Here is a 16,040-nt window from a genome sequence, read left to right as displayed (position 1 = left end):
CAGGTTGTACATGTTCAGTGAATTTTCAGTTGCGGTCACCTGTTAACCTTTTGGGGGCTTTCCGGGCATATGCTGAGACTTTTTAAACTTTTTAACTCGTTCATGTCCCTTTTCACTTTGGATTATTTAATTTTTTGTTTTTTGTACCACACCTGGAAGTACTCAGGCTATTTCTGGCTAAGTGCTTAGAAATAACTCCTGGCGTTTTGGGGGCACCACCTGTAGTGCTGTGAATTTGAACCAGAGTCTCCTGTATGTGAAGACTGGCATCTTAACTTCCTGTAACATAGTTTGGGTCCAGTACTTTGATTTCTTGGTCTTTTTACTTGTTTGTTTTGGATCACATTCAGGCATTATTACTGGCATTTAAGTCTTTCAACTGTGGAAAAGTATATTATATATTTCGGGGGAGAATTAACAATTAAATGCAAATTTGACTATGGAGAGGAGGGAGTATTAAGGGAAAAGTGGTTTCAAATAACACAAAAGCATAAAATGAAAATTTTCTCTTTCCATATGACTTCTTTCATATCGCCAGCAAGAAATATAACCCAGGGGCCAGAGAGATAGCATGGAGGTAGGGCGTTTGCCTTGTATGCAGGACTATGTGTAGAGCCAGGAGTAACCCCTGTGCGCTGCTGGGTGTGACCTCCACCCCCGAAAAAGAAATATAACCCAGTTACCAGTGATAATTTGATTTTTTTCAAATTGAATTTTTCACCAGTGTCTAATTTTTTTTTTTTTTTGGGTCATTCCCGGCAGTGCTTAGGGGTTACTCCTTGCTCTAGGCTCAGCTATCACTCCTGGCAGGCTCAGAGGACTATATGGGATGCCGGGATTCGAACCACCATTCTTCTGCATGAAAGGCAAATGCCCTACCACCATGTTATCTTTCCGGCCCCACCAGTGTCTACTTTTTGTTAATGACTTTATTTCTGTACATGAAGGCATTGACTTAGAATTACCCAATGTATTTCTAGCATATAGTATAATGATTTCATTTGAAATTCACTTTAATTTTTCTGCATACAAATATTTTTGTTTTTTTCTCTTCCGTAGGATCACAAACTTCTGAACAGGAACTTTTTCTAGACACCAAGATTTTTGAAAAAGGTTTGTAATTGTAAATTTGTTTATTTCTTCCCCGGTAAGGGAGGTATTGGGCTTTACCCAATAGTGTTCAGGTAAAAAAATTGCTTCTCCTGGGGCCGGAGGGATTGCATAGCAGTAGGGCATTTGCCTTGCATGAGGCCAACACAGTACAGACCCCGGTTCAAATTTCGGATTCCCATATGGTACCTTGAGCTCTCCAGGAGCAATTTCTAAGCACAAAACCAGAATAACCCCTGAGCACCGCCGAGTATGACCCAAAAACTAAAACAAATTTTTTTTGCTTCTCCTATTTGAGAATTAGTCCATAGCTCTATTTTCTGGTCCTGTAGATTTGTTTTTGTTCTTAGACATTCTGTTCATAATAAATACCCAGAAGCCAGAGAAATAGTAAAACAGGTAGGTGCTTGCTGTGCATGCAACTTGAATTCAATACCCAGCTTCCTTTTTAGTACCCCAAGTGCTGCCACAAGTGATTCCTGTGTGCAGAGCTTAGAGTATCTGAGCATTGCCAATTGTGACCCAAAGCAACAAGCAAGCAAACAAACTACAAAACCCAAAACCAAATAAGTAAAATAATAATAATATAAACCCATAGTGTATTCACATCCTTGGATTTAATTTGTAAAGCCAATAATTTTTAGGGGATATCGGGTATCTCTGATTATATTATTTGTAATATAAAAAGGTGACAGGATATCAAATACTGTTTTTAAGGATTAGAGTTTATACCAATATTATGACTATAATTTGGTGAGGTTAATATAGAGTTAGATATAGATAGTTAGATATAGAGTATCTTCTATAAGGATTTCTTTGTTTTCTGCAATTTTAGACCAAGGAAGTACATATAGTGGTGATCTTGAATCAGAAGCAGTATCTACTCCTCATAGCTGGGAAGAAGAGTTGAATCATTATGCCTTAAAGTCAAATGCTGCGCAAGAGCCTGATTCAGAATTGAAGCAGTTCTCAAAAGGGGAAACTGAACAGGATCTGGAAGCAGATTTTCCATCAGGTTTGTGCAGTAATCTTATCTGTCTCTCACCAGTTATCTATTTTAGGAGATTGATGCAACTCTGATTTGACATTTCAGAGCTCAAAAAAAATCTTAAAGTATCCAATCACCATTGTCTTTCAAGGTCGTATTTTATACTATAGTTTTCTTTTTTTTTTTTTTTTTTTTTTTTTTGATTTTTGGGCCACACCCGGCAGTGCTCAGGGGTTACTCCTGGCTGTCTGCTCAGAAATAGTTCCTGGCAGGCACGGGGGACCAGATGGGACACCAGGATTCGAACCAACCACTTTTGGTCCTAGATCGGCAGCTTGCAAGGCAAACGCCACTGTGCTATCTCTCCGGGACCAATATACTATAGTTTTCTATTAGTGCATTTTTCTTTTCAAATCTCTTCCCACAGTATTCTTGAGGAGATTTTCTTTATTTTCTTGATTGGTCATTGCATTCTTAAGTGCTATCTTTTTTAAAGTTATTTTTTTTAAAGGATTTATTTTATAGGGGCTGGAGCTATAGCACAGTGGTAGGGCATTTGCCTTGCATGCAGCCAATCCAGGATGGACGGTGGTTTGAATCCTGGCGTCCCATATGGTCCCCCAAGCCAGGAGTGATTTCTGAGCACATAGCCTGGAGTAGCTCCTGAGCGTCACTGGGTGTGGCCCAAAAACAAAAACAAATAAAAAGGAATTTTTAAAGATTCAAGTAAAGGTGCCTGAGTGATAATGCAGTGAGTGGTAGGGCATTTGCCTTGCACGAGGCTGACCCAGGTTCAATCCCCACCATCCCATGTGGTCCTCCGAGCCTCCAGGATTAACCCCTGAGCACCGACGGGTATGGCCCCAAAACAAACAAAACACAAAAAGAAATGCAATGAAAATTTTTATTAGGGGGCCGGAGTGGTGGTGCAAGCGGTAAGGCATCTGCCTTGCCCATGATAGCCTAGGAGGGACCGCAGTTCGATTGATCCCCTGGCATCCCATATGGTTCCCCAAGCCAGGAGCGATTTCTGAGTGTATAGCCAGGAGGAACCCCTGAGCGTTACTGGGTGTGGCCCAAAAACAAAACAAAAATATTTAGGGCTGGAGCGATAGCACAGGAGTAGGGCATGGATGATCTGGGACGGACCTGGGACAGACCCAGGTTCAATCCCCAGCATACCATATGGTCCCCTGAGCCTGTCAGGAGTGATTTCTGAGCACAGAGCCAGGAGTAACCCCTGAGCGCCAATAGGCGTGGCCCCTCCCAGATTTCTTTTTATTTGATCACAAACAAAATAATGAGTATAGTGATGGGTATCTGATAGTTCCTTCTTCTGATCTGTAATCTATATTTAAATAGCCTATGAGTTATTTTCTTCACATGTGCTTTCTGCTAACTGTTATTTTAGAATCCTTTGACCCACTTAATAAAGGACAGGGGATCCAGGCACGTTCTCGAACAAGACGACGGCACAGAGATGGCTTTCCACAGCCCAGAAGAAGAGTAAGCAGCATCTTAATTTTTCTAGTTCTCTTTCCTTCAATTTCTGTGGATTTTTAAAAAATACTACTGGGCCTGAGTGATAGCACAGATGTAGGGCTTTTGCCTTGCATGCTGCTGACCCAGATGGATCCAGGTTCGTTTTCTGGCATCTTATAATAATATCCCCTGAGCATGCATGGAGCGATTTCTGAGTGCTGCTGGGTGTGGCCCAAAAACAAAAACAAAAACAAAAAAAACAAATTAAAAAATAACATACAAAACTCCACAATAATCAGAGCCTGAAATTTTATGCATTTTTTTAATCACCTTATATTTTTGCTTTTGTTTATTTTTTTTCTTTGAAATCAAAGTTTCCTTCTTTTTGTTGGTTTGGGTTTTTGTCTTGGGAATGGGTGGGTAAGGGGCACACCCTGCTGTGCTCAGGTCTCATTCCTGGTAGTACTCAGGTGCCACATGTGGTACTGGGGATCAAACTCTGGTTGACTGCATGCAACAAGGCACTCTTCTATCCACTACATTGTCTTTAGTCCCAAGATCCTTGTTTACTGAGTTACATTTATTTTAGCAGAGACTTTTTTTTCTTTCCATAGTGAGGGTGTTTTGTTTTAAAAGTGGATCTTTTTGTGGTCTTTTTGTTTTTAGACCACACAATGCCAATGTTCAGGGCATGATGCATGGGTCACTCCTGGCAGTACTTGGGATGCTACCAGTGCCGGGAATTGAGCCAGATTTCCCCCTCACATTCTGAATGTGCACCATAGCTCTAAAGACAAAATCAAAATTGCAGAAATTGACCATGTTTTCACCAAAATGAAATTTTCTCTTTGAAAAGCAAATCTGCATTGTCTTTTTATTTCCTATATGCATTCCAATATGCATATAGGGTAGTTCATATGTGCCCTGTCAGCAAAATTTATATATGCATTTTCTAAATGCTGTAACCAGAGAAAATAGAAACACAGGAATGAATATTACTTTTATTAATGTCCAAAAAAAGAAGGTGGCATGAATTCTCCCCTAATTTTTGTAAGTGTTTGTAGACTGGTTTAATTAATTAGGATAGCAGGATTTTTTTTTAAATTTATCTTCAGTATTCTAATATAATTGGGTAAAAATAAAAGTTTCTGGAGACATTCCAGAAGTAATTTAAAATACTACCAGTTCATTGTCATTTGTTAAGTTTGGTACAGGCTTTTCCATGCAATTTTTGGGAGAAAATCAGTAGAAGAAAGGAAAAGTTATTTTTATTGTGTGTTTTAATTGAAGGCTCGTTATTCTGCCTTTGTGAATGGAGAGACCAAGGAAATGGGGAGGGAGCTAAAGTGGCTTGCAGAGGGGTCATCTCTACAGTATTCCTTTTATACACAGAACTAAACAAACAAGCACAGTCATTATTGTAGTTAATAGTTGCAGCATTGGAAAGGGGAGGATAATAGAACCTTAAATAATTTTTTTGGGGGGGGGTAGAGAGGGGTTTCACACCTGGCAGTTCATAGAGGTTACTCCTGGTTCTGTGCTCAGAAGTTGCTCCTTGCAGGCTCCCTGTACTATACGGGATGCTGAAAATTGAACCAGAGTTCGTCTGGGTTGGCTGCGTGCAAGGCAAACGCCCTACTGCTGTGCTATTGCTCCGGCCCCAGCCTTAAATAATTTTTGTTAGAGGTTAGATAGTACAGCAGGTGGGCACTTTTCTTGCACACAGTATACCTTGGTTTATTATCTGGCACTGCAATATGATCCCCTGAATCTTACTGGGAGTTGATCCTTGCACATACCAGGAGTAAACTCTGAACATGTTGTTTGTCCTGTTCTTCCCCTCCCAGACATCAAGCTAATAAAAATCTTTGTTAGAATCTTTTACCTAAGAGATCTGGGTTTAGGGATTGTAGCAGTAGTTCAGCGAATAAGTATTTGCCTTGTATACAGCTGACCCAGGTTGGATCCCTAGCACTTGTATGTGGTACCCTAAGCCTGATAAAAGTGATTGCTGAATACAGAGTCAGGAGTACCTTCCTACCCACCCCCACTCACATACCCCCCCCCCCAAAAAAAAGTAAAAAAGAACCTCAGAATTTAATTTTCTTAATGCAATGAACTTTTTTCTTTTTTTTTTTTTTTGTTTTTGGGTCACACCCGGCAGCGCTCTATGCTCAGAAATCACTCCTGGCAGGCTCAGGGGACCATATGGGGTGCCGGGATTTGAACCACCGCCCTTCTGCATGTAAGGCAAATGCTCTGCCTCCATGCTAGCTCTTTGGCCCCAACATGTAGTGAATTTTATACAAACTCTCTCATTGACAGAACTATGCTCCCCCAAGCCCCCAAATTTTTTTATTTAAAAGAAATTAATTATTGGTATTGGAGTGATAATATAGTGAGTTGAATGTTAGCTTTGCAGATGTGTCTGACCTGGGTTTAATTCGCAGAATCCCATATGGTCCCTCAGCTTGACGAATGAACCCTGAAGGCAGAACCAGGAGTAAATTCTGAGCACGGCTGGGTTTGGCTTGAAAACTTATTTTTTTCCAAGAATGTTATTAACCTTTCTCCATTGAATTACATTAGCATCTTTGTTAAAAATTAACTGAGAGAGGCCAGAGAGATAGCATGAATGAAGGTAGGGTGTTTGCCTTGTATGCAGAAGAACGGTGGTTCGAATCCCAGCATCCCATATGGTCCCTGAGCCTGCCAGGAGTGATTTCTGAGCGTAGAGCCAGGAATAACCCCTGAGTGCTACCGGATGTGACCCAGAAACCAAAAACCAAAAACCAAAAAAAAAAAAAAATTAACTGAGCAGGGGCCGGAGAGATAGCATGGAGGTAGGGCATTTGCCTTGCATGCAGGAGGATGGTGGTTCGAATCCTGGCATCCCGTATGGTCCCCTGAGCCTGCCAGGAGTGATTTCTAATTTCTGAGCGTAGAGCTAGGAGTGACCCCTCGGTGCTGCCGGGTGTGACCCAAACAAAAAAAAATTAACAGCAAATATTCATCTGTTTCTGTAACTTTTTTGACTTTTCTGTTTTCTTTTGAGTTTTTTGGACCAAACCAAGGGATGTTCAGGGGTTACTCCTTGCTCTACATTCAATTGTAACTCTTTTTTTTTTTTTGGTTTTTGGGCCACACCTGGCAGTGCTCAGGGGTTACTCCTGGCTGTCTGCTCAGAAATAGCTCCTGGCTGGCACAGGGGACCATATGGGACACCGGGATTCGAACCAACCACCTTTGGTTCTGGATTGGCTGCTTGCAAGGCAAACGCCGCTGTGCTATCTCTCCGGGCCCTCAATTGTAACTCTTGTCTGAGGGAACCATATGAAATGCTGGGGGTTGAACCTATGCTGACCACATGCAAGGCAAATGCCCTACACAATGTATTATTGGCTCTGGCCCTGCTTTCTGAATTTCCTAGTGTTTTACTGCTTTATATTTTATATGTATTTTATGAATAAATTGGCTTATAGTGAGGCCCTCCTCCTCATTGGTTTTGTGGTAGACTAGGTTTATACATTATATTACCCAGAGGCTATTTAGTTGTGTTGCTCACACACTTTGATTAGTAGAGATCATACTTTGTTGTGTGTCATAAATGTTTATAGAGTCAGATTTCCTGTTTCAGTTTAAAAGCTTCCTGGAGGGTCCACAGAGATAGTACAGTGGGTAAGGATCTTGCCCAACCTAGGTTCGATCCCCAGTATCTGATAAGGTTCCCTGAGCACTGCTAGATGTGGCCCCAAACCAAAGAAATTAAAAAATTTTCCTGGAATTTTGGTAAGGGGTGTTATGAATTCATATATGAATTTGTAGCTAATTGCCAGCAATTTGGAGCCATCCTCTTCATGATAGTAATACCTTTATTCTTTATTTAGGTTATGTTTAGTTTTTCTGAACAATGTATATTACATATATTTCACAAATATAAGCTCTTTATTAAAATTTTCTTTTTCATATTACTTTTTCTAATATCTTTTGTTTAGATTGAGTTTTTTGTATATTTATTGGCTTTATGTACTTTGATTTTGTTAAAATAAAATCCAAGGGGCCGAAGCGATAGCGCAGCGGTAGGGTGTTTGCCTTGCACATGGCCGACCTTTTGGACCCAGGTTTGATCCCCAGCATCCCATATGGTCCCTTGACCCTGCCAGGAGCAATTTTTGAGCACAGAGCCAGGAGTAAACCCTGAGCACCGCCAGATGGGTCTCCAAGCCTTCATCTCCCCCCAAATCCAAGAATTTTCTGTCTAGGCATTTACAGTCTGAACAAAAAGGTTTACTTTTCCCTTCTAAACAAACAGTTGTGTTTTTTAATACAATTTCTTAAAATGAAATACTTTTAAAAAAAAAAAAAAACATTTATTTAGGGCCTGGAGAGATAGCACAGCGGTGTTTGCCTTGCAAGCAGCCGATCCTGGTGTCCAATGTGGTCCCCTGTGCCTGCCAGGAGCTATTTCTGAGCAGACAGCTAGGAGTAAGCCCTGAGCACCGCCAGGTGTGGCCCAAAAACCAAAAACCAAAACCAAAACAAAAAACATTATTTATTTATTTATTTATTTTGGTTGTGGGGCCATACCTGGCAGTGCTCAGGGGCTACTCCTAGCTCTGTGCTCAGAAATTGCTCCTGGCAGGCTTGGGGGACCATGTGGGATGTCAGGAATTGAATTCAGGTCCATCCAGGGTTTGCCACATGGAAGGCAAACATCCTCCTGCTGTGCTATTGCTCTGGCCCCCTGAATACTTGTTTTGATTTATTAATACTTGTGAGGATTGAATATACAAATACTAAATATTTGTAGTGTGGGGGCTTGAGAGATAGCATGGAGGTAAGACATTTGCCTTGCATGCAGAAGGTCGGTGGTTTGAATTCCAGCATCCCATATGGTCCCCTGAGCCTACCAGGAGTGATTTCTGATCATAGAGCCAGGAGTAACCCCTGAGTGCTGCCAGGTGTGACCCAAAAACCAAAAACCAAGTATATATGTATATACATACATACATATATACATTATTATGTGGTTGGAGCATTACCACAGCATGTAGGTGTTTGCCTTGAACACAACCAACCCGGGTTCAATCTCCAGCATCCATCCCCTAAGCCAGCTAGGAGTGATTCGAGTACAGAACTAGGATTAACCCCAGCAACAAAAAAGATTTGGTTTTGGGAGCCATATCCTTAGTGTTCTGGAGATGCTTCCTGCAGTGTTCAGGAAACCTGGATAAGCAGGAATTGAACCTGCGCCTAGCATGCACAATAATCCTTTGAACTCCCTCCCTCTTCCCCAAATACTCAATCTTAAAACACTAATTATGATGTTACCTATAGGTTTCTCATAATGTCTTAGCTGGTTTGACTTTTTTTCTACTTCTGATTTAAATTTTATCATATTGCTCCTTGAATTTTAGTCACTTTCGGTCAATTTTTTATTTTTTTCTTGTTAAAAATTATGAAATATGGGGGCTTAGAGAGATAGTACAGTCTTTTTCTGTTTGTTGGTTTGCTTGTTTTTGGGTCACATCAGACAGTGCTCAGGAGTTTCTCCTGGCTGTACACTCAGAAGTCTCTCCTGGCAGGCTCTGGAGACCATATGGGATGCCAGGATTCGAACCGGGGTCTATCCTATGTTGGCAACATGCAAGACAAATGCCTTACTACTATGCTATTGCTCCAGCCCCGAGATAGTACAGTCTATGGGACACTTACCTTGCATGTACTCAACCTTGGTTTAATTCCCAGCATTCCCAATTATCCCCCTGAGCACCTCCAGGAGTGAGTACTGAGAGTAAAGATAGGCGTTATGGGGCCGGAGAGATAGCATAGTATAGAGATAGCACAGCAGCCTTTGCCTTGCAAGCAGCCGAAGCAGGACCTAAGGTGGTTTGTTCGAATCCCAGCGTTTCATATGGTCCCCCGTGCCTGCCAGGAGCTATTTCTGAGCAGATAGCCAGGAGTAACCCCTGCGCACCGCAGAGTGTGGTCCAAACCAAAAAAAAAAAAAAAAACCAAACACTAAAACTGTGGGGCTGGAGAGGTGGTGCTAGAGGTAAGGTGTCTGCCTTACAAGCGCTAGCCAAGGAAAGACCGTGGTTCGATCCCCGGCGTCCCAGATGGTCTCCCCAAACCAGGGGCAATTTCTGATCGCTTAGCAAGGAGTAACCCCTGAGCATCAAATGGGTGTGGCCTGAAAAAGCAAAAGAAAAAAAAAAAAGAAATAGGGGCCGGGCGGTGGCGCAAGAGGTAAGGTGCCTGCCTTGCCCGCGCTAGCCTTGGACGGACCACAGTTCGATCCCCCGGCGTCCCATATGGTCCCCCAAGCCAGGAGCAACTTCTGAGCGCATAGCCAGGAGTAACCCCTGAGCGTTACCGGGTGTGGCCCAAAAAAAAAAAAAAAAAAAAAAAAAAAAGAAATAGATTTATTTAACCTCAGTTGCAAGTGTATAGTAGTAGCTCATAGGATTATCCTTTTAATGTCTAGAGAATCAGATATTGGTTATTTGTGCTCTCTTTTTACTTACTTAATCATTCTAGCCAAAGATTTACTAATTTTAAAAATTATCTCTAAAATGTGGCCAGAGTAATAGCAGAGCAATTAGGGCATTTGCTGTGGCTAACCCAGGTTTGATCACCAACAATCCCATATGGTACCCCAAACATTTTAAGGAATGAATGAACCCTGAGTGAGGAACCAGGAGTAACCTCTAAATACCACCGGATGTGCCCCCTTCCAAAAGAACCCAGATTTTTTTTTTTTTTTTTGTGGTTTTTGGGTCACACCCGGCAGTGCTCAGGGGTTATTTCTGGCTCCAGGCTCAGAAATTGCTCCTGGCTAGCACAGGGGACCATATGGGGCGCCGGGATTTGAACCGATGACCTCCTGCATGAAAGGCAAACGCCTTACCTCCATGCTATCTCTCCGGCCCAAGAACCCAGACTTTTTAAAAAAGCCATATTTCTTTTATTTATTTATTTATTTATTTATTTATTTATTTATTTATTGTTTTTGGGCCACACCCATTTATGCTCAGGGGTTACTCATGGCTAAGCGCTCAGAAATTGCCCCTGGCTTGGTGGGACCATATGGGACACCAGGGGATCGAACTTCGGTCCTTCCTTGGCTAGCGCTTGCAAGGCAGACACCTTACCTCTAGCACCAACTCTCCGGCCCCCATATTTCTTTTTAAATTTAAATTTTTTTCATGTTTTTATTTTTTTTAAACTTGCCTTTTAATTTGTTCTTTTCTAGTAGTTTAGATAAAAATCGTGTGTTAACTATTTTTATATGCTTTTTAGAAGCATTAAATTTTTTAATTTGTTTACTCCATATGACAAGGAAAAGGAAAATGAATGCATCAGAACTACAGCAGAGTGTTGGACCATTGTATGAAACTCAATTATTAAAAACTGTTTAATTCTTCATGGTGTTTTAGTAAAAACAACTACAGCTTTTCAAGAGCCTTTTATGGACAATATAAGCAACATATTTCATCAATATAAACTGAGAAACAAAACCAAAATACTGATTTGAACTGCTAGAGGTGCATCAAAGATTTAAAGAAAGCAAGACAACGTACAGAAAATTCATAGCCGAGGTAGAAGGGAAGAAAGGGATCCTGGAGGAGATAAGGACATTTTAGAAATGTAGAGCTATATTCTAAATTTTTTTATTTAATTTTTTATTATACTGTTATAATAAACCAAGTTCAGTCATAATAAAGTTGTCTCAGGCATTAAATGTTCAAATGTCAACCCCAACCCAGCACTCTCCCCTACCCCCTTGTAGACACAGTTATTTACTTCATATTTTTTCTTACAACACAAAGGCAAATCGAATTATCAAAACTTAGATCACTAAGAGTCAGTTTGTAGTAATTGTTATATCTCTCAGTGACTAAAGTCATCTAAGGATTTACTGAAATGTTTTTGAAGTTAGTTGAGCCTTCTATGTTAATTTAGGCTAACTGAGCTTAGTGGTTTATGCAGCTTCTCATCAGATTCGTTGTGATCCTGCTAGGTTAACACCACTATGAAATTTTGATCTGTAGATCTGGAACAAATTTGGTGACTTAGCAATTTGATTAAGTTAAATTGTGGTGTTTTCTGTAGGAGGGTGTTGGGTTTGGCTGTGGGTTGTTGTGGCTTCGTGCAGGAAGGGAAATCTACTTGTTCCTATTTCACGAACGCCCGAGTGTTCATCCCAAACCAGACTACCTGGGTAAACTCATAGCCATCATTTTCTTTGGGAGTTTAGTAGAGGAGCTTTGCTGGTTTTCTGCTGGAAAGATGGCAGGTGTGGGTGGGGGGTGCTGGTTTTCTGGGGTTGGGGAGGGAGGACTTGACCCACTCCCCATTCCAAGATTAGCCCAGAGCCTGGTCCCATCTGAGAAGATTAAGCTGCTTATACATACTGAGTTCAGTCATTGAGCTGAGCCGTTTCTGTCACAGGGTGTTAGGTTTTGCTGTGGGCTGCTGTGGCTTTCTGCAGAAAGGGGAATCTACCTACCCCTTTCTGAGAAGGCCCCAGAGTGTTCAGCTGAGACCAGACTGTCTAGGAATAGTCAGTGGCCATTGTCTTCTATTTCTCTTAGACGTTTTTTTTTTTTTTTTTTTTTTTTTTTTTTTTTTGGTTTTTGGGCCACACCCAGCGGTGTTCAGGGGTTACTCCTGGCTGTCTGCTCAGAAATAGCTCCTAGCAGGCACGGGGGACCATGTGGGACACCAGGATTCGAACCAACCACCTTTGGTCCTGGATCGGCTGCTTGCAAGGCAAACACCGCTGTGCTATCTCTCCGGGCCCTCTTAGACGTATTTTAATACCTTAAATATCCATGTAAGCACTGTTTTGTTCTGTTAAAAATTTGATGTTTTTTGTTTTCATTTTCACTTTCTAATTACATTCATGTGTTTTTCTGTTTTGTTTCTGTTTTTTTTTGTTTCATTGTTTTTGGACTACACCTGGCAGCACTTGAATTATTCCTAACTTCTGCACTCAGAATTATTGCTGACAGGCTGTTTGTGTGTGTGTGTGTGGGGTGGGGGGCTAGATGCGATGCCGGGACCAAACCCGGGTCAGCTGTGTGCAAGGCAAACATCCTGCCCTGCTGTACTATCACTCTGGCCCCTTTGTTGTTGTAGGCTACATCTATACTAAAGATCATCTGGGATCCAGGGGTCACTCCCTGCAATGCTTGTAGTTGAGCCCTGACCATTCAGTGATTAGGACTTGGCACTGCCAAGACCACCTGTACCAATATGTGGTATTTGAGCCCCACCAGTTCACACCTGGCAGCTCCATGAATCAAGGAACTCAGGCTTCATGCTTACTTGCCATGTGCTTCACACCTCTTTGAACCTGATCTCTGACTCTCAAAGTTTCATTTTTGACTCATAGTTATTACAAATATGTAGTTTAATTTCTAGTATTTGAGGATTTCTTTACATTGTTTGATTACTTTTTATGACTTTAACTAATTTATTGAAGTTTAATTCATAGCAGATGAAAAAATTTATTCATGTGTCCCATTAAATAATCCCAAGTGGTTGGTAGTAACTGTTACTCATACTGGGTAGATCTAGTATCTTAAACATAGTAAGTACTCAGTATTAATAAGGGTTATCTGTGATCTTCTATATTACAACTTGGGGTTTTTAAAATATATGAATTAGTGAAGCCAAAGAGATAGTACAAGGGTTAAGGCTCTTGCTTGCATGTTCCTGATCCCAGTATGGTCCCTAGGACCTCATGATACCCCAAGCAATGTCAGGAGTGATCCCTGAAAACAGCCAGGGGGAAGCCCTGAGCACTCTTGGGTGTGGGCCATGAAACAAGCAAGCAAGCAAGCAAGCAAGCAAGCAAAAAAAAAAAAAACAAAAAAAACAAAAAACAAAAAACCAGAAGCATATTAGATAATCTCTGAAGCTTTTTTATGATTAAAAAAACGATGTCTATAATCTAAAATTAGATATTTCAGGTGTTTAGGATTTTGTTTTGAGTTTTGTTTTTTTGGGCTACCTTTGTGGTGCTTGCAGCTTGATCCTGGCCTTTGTCAGGGAGATCTCTCTTAGCAGTGCTCATGGAACCATATGGGGTGCTAGGGATTAAGCCTGGATTAGCTTCATGTGCAGAGCCAATGCCCTACCCTCTGTATTATCTATCAGTCCCTAATATATTTATGCCCTTTCTTGCTTTCAGGCAGGGGCAGCCCTATTGGTGATGCTTGGTAGCCACAGTATACCCAGCTGTGGGGGGTGGGCGGGTATGTATGTGCCAGGAGGGGTTGTATCAGGGCTTTACACCTGTCAGAATTTTGATCTGTCAGTTGAGCCATACCCTCAGCCCTAGGACCCCTATTCTTAAGTATCAAAACTGAATTTTTATAGTTTGTAAATTTTTGAAATTCTTACAGGGACGAAAGAAGTCTATAGTAGCTGTGGAGCCCAGGAGTCTTATTCAAGGAGCCTTTCAAGGGTGCTCAGTATCTGGGATGACGTTAAAATACATGTATGGTGTAAATGCATGGAAGAACTGGGTTCAGTGGAAAAATGCAAAGGAAGAGCAGGGTGATCTGAAATGTGGCGGTAAATATCCAGCATGAACTTGTCTGGATGTGGGGTGGGATGGCATGGGGAATATATACAAAAATTATAAATCTACTCATTAGGGATAAATACTAGTGAAAAATCTTATAAAATAGTGGTTTTTGGATTTACTTGTTTTTCCTTCTTTATTTAAAATTCTCTTTTTTCTTTTTATCAGGAGTTGAACACACCTCATCAAGCCCATGTTCTGACCCCTTAGGAAATGCTCATGATCACACACACGCTCAAGAATCCTCAGAGCCAGGCTGTAGAGGTAAAACTTATTTCTCTCCTTAAGACTTAATTAATTATATCCTTGTATATCCTTATCAGTTTAAATTTCTAACTGGTGTGAATATTATTTTTGTGTGAATATTTTGTGTGTGTTTGGTGCTGGGATTAGAAACCCCCAGAGCCATACACAATTGCAGCGTGTTCTTCTTCCACTTAGCTACATTCCCGGCACCCTAAAATTAAGGGGTGATTGGGTTGGATGACTTTGCAGTGTTCAGGGCTTACTCCTAAATGCTCTTGAGTCACTTCTAGTGGTGTTCATAGGACCATTTATTGTGCTGGGGATCAAACTAGGGTAGCCTGGAATATAAGGCCAAGCCCCCCAAATGTAAACGCTTGAGATTAAAAAGTACTTTGCTAGGGCCTCACCTCTCTGTGGTTGGGTGTTGCTTCAGCTTGGTGCTTGTGATAAGGAATCATGCAGTGCTGAAAACTGAACCCAGGACTCCCCTCTTTGGGCCCTCTCCCTGTCAAGAGTATAAGGTTTTTTTTTTTTTTTTCTTTGTTTTTGGTCCACACCTCTTGCTCAGGCGTTATTCCTGGCATTGAGCTTAGGGATCATTCCTGGCAGGCTCGGGGGACCATATGGGATGGAGGGATCAAACCAGAGTTAGTCCCGGGCTGGCTGCATGCAAGGCAAATGTCCTATTCACTGTGCTATCGCTCTGGCCCAATAGTACAAGGTTTTATGATTAAAGAGAAAAGTCCTACTAATTTTACAGAGCTAATATAAAGTTTTAAGGTTTATTTTGAGTTTCTTTTGCAAATAAAAGGAATTTTTTTTCTAACACTAGGGGGTTCATGTATTTTTACTTGAACCCCTTTATGTCTCTTTATGTCTGCTTGCACCAGTATGTGTAGAAATTCAAATAGAAGTCAGAACAACAATATTTTTTTTAATGTGGGGGAAGTTTGGGGCTACATCTATTGGTGCTCAGGATTTTTTTGTTAGTTTGTTTTGTTTTTGGACCTGGTGACCCTCAGGGGTTACTCCTGGCTATGTGCTCAGAAATCGTTCCTGGCTTGGGGGACCATATGGGACACCGGGGGATTGAACCTCTGTCCATCCTAGGCTAGCGCAGGCAAGGGAGACGTATTACCACTTGGCCACCGCTCCAGCCCCATAGGATTTATTTTTGACTTCCCTCTGAGAAGTGCTCAGGGGAGCCACAGTGATGCTTGGCATCAAACCCAGAGTGTGTGCTTAGCCTCTCTACTTTCTTCCAGTCCCAGTAAATTTTGTTGAGGGCCATATCTGTCTGCACTCAGGTCTTATTTCTAACTCTGTTCAGGGATCATTTCTCGTGGGTTTGGGCCACCATATGGGGTTCCAGGAGTTAAACCCAGGTCAGCTCAGTACTTTCTTTGACCAAACTTTTTTTTTCTGATTTTAAGAAAAATCTTGCTGTGTCTATAGAAAAATTTCCCAAGAAGCTCTTTTTTTTTTTTTTTTTTTGTGATTTTTGGGTCACACCCGGCAGTGCTCAGTGGTTACTCCTGCCTCCATGCTCAGAAATTGCTCCTGGCAGGCACGGGGGACCATATGGAATACCAGGATTTGAACCGATGACCTTCTGCA

General features: G+C 41.4%; 1 protein-coding gene across 1 annotated transcript in view; it reads left to right on the top strand.

The window, feature by feature from the left end:
• ZMYM4 (zinc finger MYM-type containing 4) overlaps window positions 1-16,040 on the top strand; it is a 154,431-nt gene that overhangs the window by 106,323 nt on the left and 32,068 nt on the right. The window contains exons 21-25 of the mRNA XM_049774621.1: window positions 1,060-1,113; window positions 1,946-2,125; window positions 3,510-3,604; window positions 13,996-14,167; window positions 14,346-14,441. Coding sequence (XP_049630578.1) covers window positions 1,060-1,113; window positions 1,946-2,125; window positions 3,510-3,604; window positions 13,996-14,167; window positions 14,346-14,441 — 597 coding nt within the window. The remainder of the gene's footprint in view (window positions 1-1,059; window positions 1,114-1,945; window positions 2,126-3,509; window positions 3,605-13,995; window positions 14,168-14,345; window positions 14,442-16,040) is intronic.

The sequence above is a fragment of the Suncus etruscus genome, chromosome 6, assembly GCF_024139225.1.
Source record: "Suncus etruscus isolate mSunEtr1 chromosome 6, mSunEtr1.pri.cur, whole genome shotgun sequence".
NCBI classification, from domain to species: domain Eukaryota; kingdom Metazoa; phylum Chordata; class Mammalia; order Eulipotyphla; family Soricidae; genus Suncus; species Suncus etruscus.
Note: the sequence above shows the minus strand (reverse complement) of the source record. Positions and strands in the feature narration are given on the sequence as shown.